This window comes from Drosophila navojoa, chromosome 5 (genome assembly GCF_054131105.1).
Source record: "Drosophila navojoa isolate 15081-1374.11 chromosome 5, UAZ_NAV_1.0, whole genome shotgun sequence".
NCBI lineage: Eukaryota > Metazoa > Arthropoda > Insecta > Diptera > Drosophilidae > Drosophila > Drosophila navojoa.
This window is the reverse complement of record NC_142893.1, coordinates 23,923,578-23,934,091: the sequence shown is the minus strand read 5'-3', so window position 1 is coordinate 23,934,091 and position 10,514 is coordinate 23,923,578. Positions and strand designations below refer to the sequence as shown.

At 43.7% G+C, this 10,514-nt stretch overlaps 1 protein-coding gene across 1 annotated transcript; it reads right to left on the bottom strand.

Annotated features, from left to right (window-relative positions):
- Uba1 (ubiquitin-like activating enzyme 1) lies at positions 1-5,109 on the bottom strand. The gene is made up of 4 exons (XM_018103576.3): positions 3,999-5,109; positions 1,422-3,137; positions 1,043-1,351; positions 1-961 (listed from the first exon to the last, which is right to left on the bottom strand). Exons 1-4 carry the CDS (start codon positions 4,791-4,793, stop codon positions 176-178), a joined length of 3,606 nt encoding a protein of 1,201 aa, XP_017959065.1. The 5' UTR covers positions 4,794-5,109; the 3' UTR covers positions 1-175.
- Between the last annotated feature and the right edge of the window lie 5,405 nt (positions 5,110-10,514).

Here is a 10,514-nt window from a genome sequence, read left to right as displayed (position 1 = left end):
TGTGTGTGTGTGTGTCTGGTTCTGGTTTATCTTTTTTTAAAATGCAAACCTGCTACATACCATAAAAATTTGTAAGGCGCACTACTCCAAAAAAAAAGGTGTCTCTATTGTTTTCTTTAAATAATAATTTAACTGTTACAATTAAGATTAGGGTAGGGTGTGGTCGTAGCGTGGCTTAGGGCAGCGTGTAACGCACATAGGGCACCTCCACATCCTCGCCGTCGACGTCGTTGCAACATATCTCGAATACCAAGGAACGCTCATAGGGTTCGATGCGCCGCTTAGACACGCGACGCACCACCTCGGACATGGGCAGGGGCAGGCGCTCGGCGCACTTGGCCTTGGGCATAAAGAATGAATAGAGCATTGAGACGCCCTGTGACAGCATGGTGATTTTCAGTTTCTCATTTTCTTCAAAGTAGTTGAGGAACTCTTGCAGCGACATCTCGCCAGTGACCTCGAAGCGATCCCACAGTGTCCACTCCTTCTCGTAGTACTTGTTCTTGGCCGCCGGCAGCGGCTCGGAGAAGGCCAGGAACGGCAAAGCCAAGTTGGCGAATGCATTCTTAAACTTAGGCAAATCACGATGACCGGCTATTAACTTAATCACCTCCAACACAGCCAGGCCGGATAGCACAGAGGTCGTTGTGGCTATAGCCGGAATAATCTTGCCAGCAATCAGCTTCGATTTGTGGCGATCGGCCGGTGGGATCTTATAGTTGGTTGCCCGCAAATTGGAGCAGGCCACAATGAAGTCCATGTGCAAATTGCTATCGTCGTCCTTCTCGAACTCCAACGGAGTTATCTTCGAGGACTTGTCTGCATTCTTCACCAACTCCGATATGATCTTATCCACGCGGTCCTGATCTACTTCGCCGTCATCGAAATTGTTGGCAGCTGCAGCGGCAGCGGCCTCATTTGTCTCAATCTTAACACCAGAGCGCGGCTTAAATTCGGGCACCTGCAAAGGGTTACACACACATATATATATATATATATATACGGTAATGTTCTGTAGAAACTCTGCTCATCGATTCCATACCTTAACCTGCTGCACCAGCTCTGCTATCTTCTGGCGATCACGCACTTGGGGTATGCCATAGACTTCGGCACGCAAATTGGCCGCCGCATAGATGTAATCCAAGTGCATCGGTTCGTTCACATCGAAAACAAGAGGCTCGGGACAGCGCTTAGGTCCAGACCAGAAAGGTTGGCCACTTGAGGTGACCTGATCGGGTGGGAAATTGAAGAGCAGCTGCTTGATTTGGTTGGCATATTGATCTTCCCAGTGGAAGCGAGCCCATTCCACGCAGTCAGCAAAGCTCTTTGGCTTGTCATCAATCAAGGCTTTCTATAATTAAATCGAATTGTGATAAATAAGGGCACTGAAGAGATTAATATATATATATATTATAGGTCACCTTAATTGACTCCAGAATCTCTAGTGGCTGAATGCCAGGCAGCTTGAGAATGCGCTCAGTAAACTGAGGATCGGAAATGTATTGCGCAGCATTCTCCGCGCTCTGCTTGAAGACACCCTCGAAGGAGTCGCGTGCCCATTGCAGTGTGTGCTCAATGGCATTGGGAAAGTTCTTCAGTGTGCAAATGGGTATGCTCTTCTCTGGGGGATCCTGTGAGGAGCTGTACGACTCGGTAGCAAATGGCACAATCACCTGCACGTTTCCCATGGTGCCCAAGGTGCCTGTCTCGACCAGCGGTATGCGATTGAATATGCACTTGCGGTCCATATAAATGCGTGCGTCGACATTGTCCAGCGCATTGGCCACACCATCGAGCTTGCCGAAGAAGTCCTCGGAGAAGACCTTCTCGGTTTCAGCACCCACACGCAACTCGTACGCCGTAACCTTAACATCGGGATTCATGCGCTTTATGGCATCGGCAGCTGTTAGTGCCTTGGGCTTCTGCACATCGTGCGGACGGAACAGAAACTGCCGATTCAGATTCGACTTCTCAATGAGATCCATGTCGGTAACGAAGATCTGGCCATTGCCCACGCCCAGGCCAAGCATGCCGAAGTTCTTGAGCAGCTCGCAGCCAATGGCGCCAGCGCCGACAATGAACCATTTAGAATCGGCCAGCTTGTCCTGGAACTTCTTTCCGAATATGGCAATCTGTGCATCGTAGCGCGTGCCCAATGGCTGCGCGTCGGCCTCGGTGACGCCCTCGGCCGGCAGACACTCGAGCGCATCATAGTAGAACCACTGATAGATAGGCGTGAATTTGCCGCTGCATGCCTTGAGCACCTCCTGGGCGACAATGCCACCAATTGCGGCATCCAAGGGGCAAGTGTTGCCCGCACAGATCTTGGCGAATTGCAGCACCAGCTGCTCATCCACGTCGCTCTTCAGTTCCTTGCAGAGCTGCAGAAACTTCTGGGCATCCTCCTCGTTCCAGGGGCGTGGCAAGCCGCGATTTCCATTCAAGTAGCAAGTTAGAGCTTTGAAAGCCACATGCAGAGTGGCGGGCGCATCCAGCTTGCCAAAGTCAGAGATCAAGAACTCCGGTTCCTGCTCGGCCTGTGCCAAAGACTTGAAGCTAATTGTCTTGGGCATTTTCACCTGAGTGGCCACGCCGCCCGACTTATACTCATCAAAGTTGCTGGTGTCCCCGATGCTGAAGGTGTACGGTCCCAGCACATTGATCCTGATAGGCTGGCAGCCATTCAACTGGTGCATGCCCTGCACCTCCGAGAAAGTGACGTAGTCGCCATCATTGAAGCCATGGCGAGTCTCATCCAGACAGGTGACTACGCCCTGCGCATCGTGTGTAATGCTGGCTATCATTGTGGATACCGGCTGCGCACCATCTTGATCATAGATGGTGAATTTCTCTCCAAAGTCACAGAAGACCTTGGCGAACAGTCCACGGGTCTCTGCGATGATGAGAGCAATGTTATTCGCATGGGCGAACTCACCAATACGCTGCTGTTCAATGGCATCCGAGTTGGTCAGGACGATGACACGGAAACGCCTGAGAAACTCTTCCGTGAGCGGACCGGTATATGAGTGGGTGCGCACATAGCTGTTTAGCTCTGCCAGTTGGGCACAGGACGCCTCGGCGCGATTCTTGCCAATGTCCGACGTGGTTAGATAGAACTGCGAGGCCAAGTCGTTGAGCTGCAGAGCAAGAGATGAAGAGGTTATTAGCGAAGAGAAATGAGTGGAGTGCAGTGGAGTTCAGTGAACGCGCGAGATTGTGAAATTGTGAAATTCAGTTCAAAGTCGCTGACTCTTTAGACAGGGGATGCGACAGAGGCGGCGCGATAAGGGGAGGTAACAAAAGGGAGACAACGCTGTCGTCGTGACCTGTTTACACGAAAGCTCTTGTTGCGATATGTGCATAACAGTTTTTAATCTGCGTGCTGTCTGGCAACTCTGTCCGAGCATATAAATATCTGCCAATGTGCCTGCCGACTGAACAATGTCAGAAGGAAAATACAAAATTAGTCAGCGCTACACAGAAATGCAATACAATAGATAATTTTCAGCATTTCATTTTTGCCGCTGAAAACGATTCGATTTTTTTTTGTGCTCGCTCGCAGAGTAAAACAAAAGCGAATATGCACGCAAAGCGTAGAGCAAAAACAATTAGAGACGGCACGCAAGCACTAGTCACCTCGCTCGCACACTTTTTGGCGAGAACTATAAGCGGGCTAGCAAAAAACTGAAGAAAAACGAATGAAACAAATTTAAGAAATTTCTTACTTTTTTTACGCCCAATTTGTGCGTTTAAAACTAGGCAATACGCAAACATAACCTATAAAATGAGATTTTCACAAAATTTGAGCGAGTTTGCCAATTCATTTTTTTTTTTTTTTTTTTTTTTTTTGTTTTTTTGCAGAATCATGAATCATGAATGATCACTTTTTTTGCATTGCGTCTTCCCTACACTCTATTCTAATTTTTTTCTCATGTGTTTCGCGCGCTCGACAATTAAGATGCAACACAAAGTAAATTTATTGATTTTTAGCTACTTACCGTACAAGCTGCTGTGTCATGGAGGGTAATCGATTTAACGCCACCCAATATGACATTTTTTGCTATCTCCAGACCTAGGCCGCCCAATCCGGACAACAAAATGTCCGAATCGGCCATGCGACGCATTGCATCGTGTCCAAGCACATAAAGTTGGCGCGAATAGAGCGACTCATCGATGTCTCCGCCACTGTTGCTGTTGCTGGCAGCCATAACTGCACTGTTATTACTGTTATTGTTGTTGTTGTTGGTGGTGGCGGTGGTAGTTGTGGTATTGGTGTTGTGAGAATTGCTATTGGTGGAACTAACTGAGTTTGTTGAGCTGACAGTGCGCGCAATTGTTGCCGTATCCAGTAAATTTGTTTCCGCCGCGGACGAGGACAACGAACAATTGTTACTACTTTCCTTATTCAATGCTGACGAAGTACTAACGTCCCCGCCACCGGCAGCAGAATGCTTTGACGTATTCGCTGCGCCCGTGTCAGAAGTAGACGACGATACGCACACGTCTGTTTCGCTGGCAGCTGTAGCTATAGCCGTCTCTGTCAACATGTCAACGTCGTTTGCTTTGTCGTGATTTTCGTAGTTGTTGTTGTCGCCGCTGCCGCTACTACTGCTAGCAGCGAGCTTGCGTCGCTGCTGCTGACTGCTGCCACTGCCGCTGCCGCTGCCGCTGCTCGATGATGCTTCTGGCAACCCATCTTCGCCGGCATCATCCAATTTGAGTCGCTTACAAAGTGGTGGCTCGGAACTAGTGGCCCTGGTGCTGGTGCAGGAGGCTGACTCAGAGCGGGACATGCCTCGGTATTGTTTATATGCCTAATTCCTAAAATAGCGTGTCACAACGAAGACTGCTAAATGTGCACGAGTGTGGGTCCGGCGACGACGACGATTGGTTTGACTTCTGCTGCTGATATTTCGATCGACACACGTTTGAGTTTGCAATGCACACAACGATTAGCTAATTGCATACACTTTACACTTAAAACGTAGAGAAAATTTGCAATTTTCCCTATGAGTAGCCCTTAACTATTGCTGTTGCCAAAATTTTAATTCGCAATCTTTTAATGTTGCTTGTGCACTGCAGTTCACAATAGAATTTGCGGTGGCCTTGCCAGATGGCCGAGTATGTACGCTTAACAGCATAAGTTGCCACTTAACAGCGTTATGCTGCCTATTTCGATAGCCGTGCCAAGAAGAGGTGAATTACGATTAGTATTAATGGTCTAACGATTATTGTTTGCGGCGAAGTGGCTGTGGTGCGGCGACATTCCTGCACAGCGTTAACACCCTTATAAATAAAAAATGTTGCCAGATAACTAAATTTAGTTTAATTCCACGATGTGGAAGCAATGAACTTGGCGCGTCTTTTTAAATGCAAACCAACCAAAACAAAAATGAATGAGAATTGATTGATGTAATATCACTCGAAACATTCACTTACAATTCTAAATCCATTTCCATTTACAATATTTTCGCACTTGAGTGGAGCAAATCTTCAGCTTAATTAAGTGAATACTGAAAAACAGGTAACGGCATAGGTAAAGATTCTCTTCTTTCAAAACGGTCCCCAATTCAAATTTATATATTTTAATTCAGCTGATAGTCTTTCAGGTAGGAAGTTGTCTTAGTTTATCTTCTGCTTTGCTTTCCTTTCGGCTTACCCCCATTCATTATTCTGCCGCGTCCTTTATTTACATTTTCAACTCTTTATAACGGTTTCATTAGTTAAAGACAGATTTTATATTAATTTTTATTATTATGTAAAGCTAATTCTAATAGCCTTTGGTAGCTGAATTCTTTCAAAGAGCTCATCAGCTGCCAAACAAAGTTGATTATAAATGCAAATTAAAATAAATTTTTTTTATTATTTTCATACCACACTTTGCATTTCATTATAGTCGATTATTGATTTATATAATTTTTAAATTTAGTTTTAAATCTAGACAACTTCTCCAATTCAACGGGTTGAGAAAAGCTAATAAGTAATATTTTATATTTTAGTTATTACTGTATATTTTATACTATATATACTCTACTTTTATACTCACTCGCGAAACTGAAATGAGTATATTGGTTTTGTGCAATGTCCGTCCGGCTGTCGGTCTGTCCGTATGAACGCAATCTATTTCGGCGCTATTGAAGCTAGAGTCTTGAAATTTGGAACATATGTATACTTGTGTATATCTCCGATTTTCCGATATGCCAGAAATCGTGTTAGTTGAAGAGCTAGAAAGCTGAAATTTGGTATGTAGATCCGCATCGACCACACAAGATCACCAGCTATGGCGGATATATCTCCGCCCATTGGGAGCATGGCAAATCGGATAAAACTGTATCTCCCAAAGTTGTAACTCTAGAATGCTGAAATTTGCACGTGAGCTAATGTTTCGATTCCTTAAAGATGGGTGAAAAATTATATATCTTCGCCTACTAGGGGCGTGGCATATCAAAAAATACCCTGTCATTTTTTCATCTTTGCGTAAGCATCCAAATTTTGCAGCTAGGTTACGGTTATCTTGTTCCATGAACTGGCCACAAATGAAGTGTATACGCCTAGTAGGGGCGTGGCAAAGAAACAGAACGTTCTACAGTATTAGAGCTAAACTTGGCTAAACTTCCGACTGCGACGATCTTATTGTTTTTCAATTTTACTATATAAGTTATTTATTTATTTTGTATATAATTAACAAAATGAAGACTGATGTATTATAATACGTGTTTCGTGAGTCTAATACACAATTATAATATTTTTGTTTATGAGAAAATAATTAGTTAGTGAGGCGTAATCATTTTCGCTAGATCAATAAACATTACATTTGTTCTTTAAATTTAATTTAAGGTTAAGGATCCGTCTGTCCGTATGAACGCCGAGATCTCAGAAGATATAAGAGCTAGAGAGCTGAAATTTTGTGTGCATACTCGTGTATACCATACGCAGTACGTGTTTGCTTTATTTTTTCGATAACTCATCTGATAACTTTTTTATCGAGAATAATCGAAAAATTGATTTTGTTTTTTGAGCCTCATCGGAGTACTATTAGACGTGGAGACTTCAGAATTACTGTGTATATACATATGATGAATACAAACATTTTGTAATCAACAGATTTGGGATACCACGCCTCCTTCGCCCCCAATTTGTAAAAAACGTATTTCAAGTACTAGAGACTTGTGCTTTGGAATGTACACACAATTTGACCATATAATTATCATTAAGATCGTATGTTTACAAAAGAAGTTATTCACCAAGTAAATTCTCATACTATTGCCCACACTGCAGCGCAGCCCATGCGCAGTCGCTGCTTACTGCGAAGTTAGCAGAGCGCGGGCGCGTGAGGGTGGATGCATATGTATGTATGTGTGCGTGCATAAAAAAAGTGCAGAATGATAAGAATATCAGCTTGGAGGGTTCAGGGTATCTCCTAGTCGAGCAGTCTCGGCTAGAGTCTTCTTACTTGTTGCTCCTCGTTTTCTTGTCTTTTCTTTAAATTTATTTTAATTTGATATGCTAATTTATTGAATTATTTTTTGTTCAATTATTAAATTAAATTAAATTAATTAATTTTTTTATAATTGTTTATTTCTTTCATTATAGAATAAAAGGACTTAAGTTATTGGCTCTCCATTCTTAATAAAGAAAATGTTTGATTTTCTTGAAAACATTCAATTAATATTTTCGTTTTGTTAATGGCTGTTGAGGCCATTGAGTCAAGAATTGTCTGTTCCTTGCGCAATCTGCTTAAGAGCACGCCTCGCTGCCTTTCGAGTGCATTTCTTCTATTTAAAGGCCCTGCTGGAGTGTCCTAGTGCCCATTGCCTAGTGCAATGCCCGCTTGGCACGCGCCTTTCAGCAACAGCGCAGCTACTGACCCTCAGTCTAGCTGGGAAGCCGATCCCGATCCTTGGCCGGGGTTCAATATCCTTTCGCTGTGGCTAATCTATTTTTGGGCTGCGGCCGAAAACGGTAGTCGAGCATGAAAATGTGTTGTTTTCTCTCGAAAAACATAGATCCGGCAAGGACCTCCTCTCTTTCTCTCTCTCTCTCTCTCCCTCTGTCTCTTGCTATGTGTGTGTGTGTGTGTGTGTGTGTGTGGGGGTGTCCCTTTTGTTGGAAAGTGCTAAGTGCGTGGCATTAGAACAGCAGCTGGCGGAACAGTTGCGTCAAATGCATTTTAATTTACAGTTAAACAGATGCGAGTCTAAATTTAGTGAATGACAGAGAGAGTGAGGCAGTGAGTGAGAGAGGGAGAGTTTCGATCCTCATAGAGATCGCGGCTATAGATCCTTGCGAACTTGATCGCGTGTGGTTAGGTCTGTCGCGTGGGCTGCCATCGAATTAGCATACGGAATGTGGTAATTGCCTTGATATACAGTGGGTAGAGGGTGGCCGAAAGGATGGCCAGGAGCAGCAGCAGCGGCAGCGGCAGCGGCAGCATATGGCAGCTGCTCGAACTTTGCCCGATCGCGTGCCCCTCAATTAAGGCACAGATGGCCAACAAAACGCATCGAGTTGGCCATATGCAAATTTTGGCTCATTAATCTAGCTGCGCCCTGACATGGAAATTTGAATAACAGTTAAATAGAAGAGCGAGAAAAAAAGTATATTTATCAACGGAAAATGAAAAATGATATCAACAGAAAGTCAGAGAGAGAGAATTGTCTATCGATATGGAAATTTCTGTCGCATTAATTACGAACGCAATATTTACAAAACAAATGTGTTGCTTTGTGTGCGGAGAAGTCCTCGCAAGGACAAATCAAAAAGGTGTGAGTCACACTCTGCCTCCCCCCTCCTCTCTCTGTCGCTTTCTCTCTCTGCCTCGTCGGTGTCTCCTTGACAGCTGTCAACCCCTTCTGCCCTGGCCAAGAGGAACAAAATTTACAAGGATTACAACTTAATTTCGACTTTTCGCATTTACATTTTCGCTGCATAAATCTCACGCAGGACAACGCAACAAAAAGACACTCGAACCGCTTGCCAAAGGACGCGCCAGCTACCTTTGCCGTTTGGAGTACCTGGATTTTTCGGGCACTCGCTCACTGCATTTGCATCACCGTCTCAGCTGTCCTCTACCACCATTTCGGTGACTTTGTCTGCTTGCGGGCTTATTGTCCTTTCACACCTTTCGCATATCCTTACACTCGACTGACTGCGCCTCCTGTAAATATTTTGATTGCATTTGCTGGGCCAACAACAACGACAACAACGACAACAACAGCAACAGCAAGAGCGAGAAGAAGGGGGAGGAGAAGAGCAATTGCGAGCAATTCTTTTCTGAGCACCGTTCGCCAATTAGTTGGCCTGGTCTAAGCCCTGGCCAACAACCTGTTTCCGGCGAGTCTCCGAGTCGCTCACCTGTAGCCGTTTTGCCTGCGGGCCTCAAATCAAAATTGCATCGGGGCAGAGACACTTCCTACAATTCACACGTTGCTCAATGAGCATAAAGGCAACAAACGGGTGTCGCCAGCACCCTTACCACACCGACTATCAAACGTACTTTACCAAGTTGAGGAACTGAAGACGATTATTATGTAATTACTGATAAATATCTCATTACTATCTTAGAGAAATCGAACAAACAGTTAATTGGGTCGATTCATTATATGAAATCTGGTTTAGTCTTAATTTAATAAAATTACGGATTTAGAATAATATGATATACATGATATACTAGTATTGAATTTATTAAATGTATAATACAAATTTGAAAAAGTTTAGTTATCAAAATTTATAAATGATTTTCAAAAGAATTACAAATTTTCAAATTGGTTTGAATCTCAAATTTTCTTATTTTTATGGCGCATTTTGAACTCTTTTGTTGTTATAAAATATGAAGCCATATGAAGATTGTTCAAGTCTCCAGTCTTCAAGTTAAGCTATTTTCGCTCTATATCAATCTGTTTATATCAAACCCAATACAATCAATATTCAAGTTTTACATTTTCATATCACCCCATCAAGACGGCCTTTAAGTAAGGGTATATTCAAACAACAAAAACCGGGGCGCTAAAAGTCTCAGCACTTGACCAACTCTGCGTTGTCCACGCATTTCTTCGTTTGCCTTCACCGTCGCCGTCGCCGTTGCCGTCGCCAGCGAAGCGTTCCATTTGTAACGTATTTTTGTTGTCTCCCCCTCTTTGAGTTGCCGTGGCACCCATCTTGTGCAAGGTCTTAACTGCCCTGATATCGTTTTGCTGCTGCTCCCTGATCTCACTCCAGTGATAAAATGCATTTTCCCAGACAATTAAAAGATGGTCATCAAGTCATAAAAAAGTGCTGTGGCCGTTGGCTTCTTCTTCTTCTTTTATTTAATTTTTTTTTTAGATGCGTTGAGCGATTGTTTGATGTGTGATGTCTTTAAGATGTGAGGCACTGGGTTAGGTTGCCTTTGAAAGATGAACTGACAGTTGAGGCTATGGTTATAAAACCAATAGGATTCTCTTATTTAATCTTTTTCTCCTTTAAAAACAGAAAAGGAAGAGTTTTTATTATATACTTTTCTTTTAATTTTGTAT

Bases quoted from the DNA above. Each gene is read 5' to 3' on its own strand.
- Uba1 (XM_018103576.3), bottom strand. From the start codon at position 4,793: ATGTCCCGCTCTGAGTCAGCCTCCTGCACCAGCACCAGGGCCACTAGT. The intron at 3,138-3,998 runs GTAAGTAGCTAA...CTTGCTCTGCAG, and splicing joins ATGACACAGCAGCTTGTACG to CTCAACGACTTGGCCTCGCA. The intron at 1,352-1,421 runs GTGACCTATAAT...ATTTAATTATAG, and splicing joins AGATTCTGGAGTCAATTAAG to AAAGCCTTGATTGATGACAA.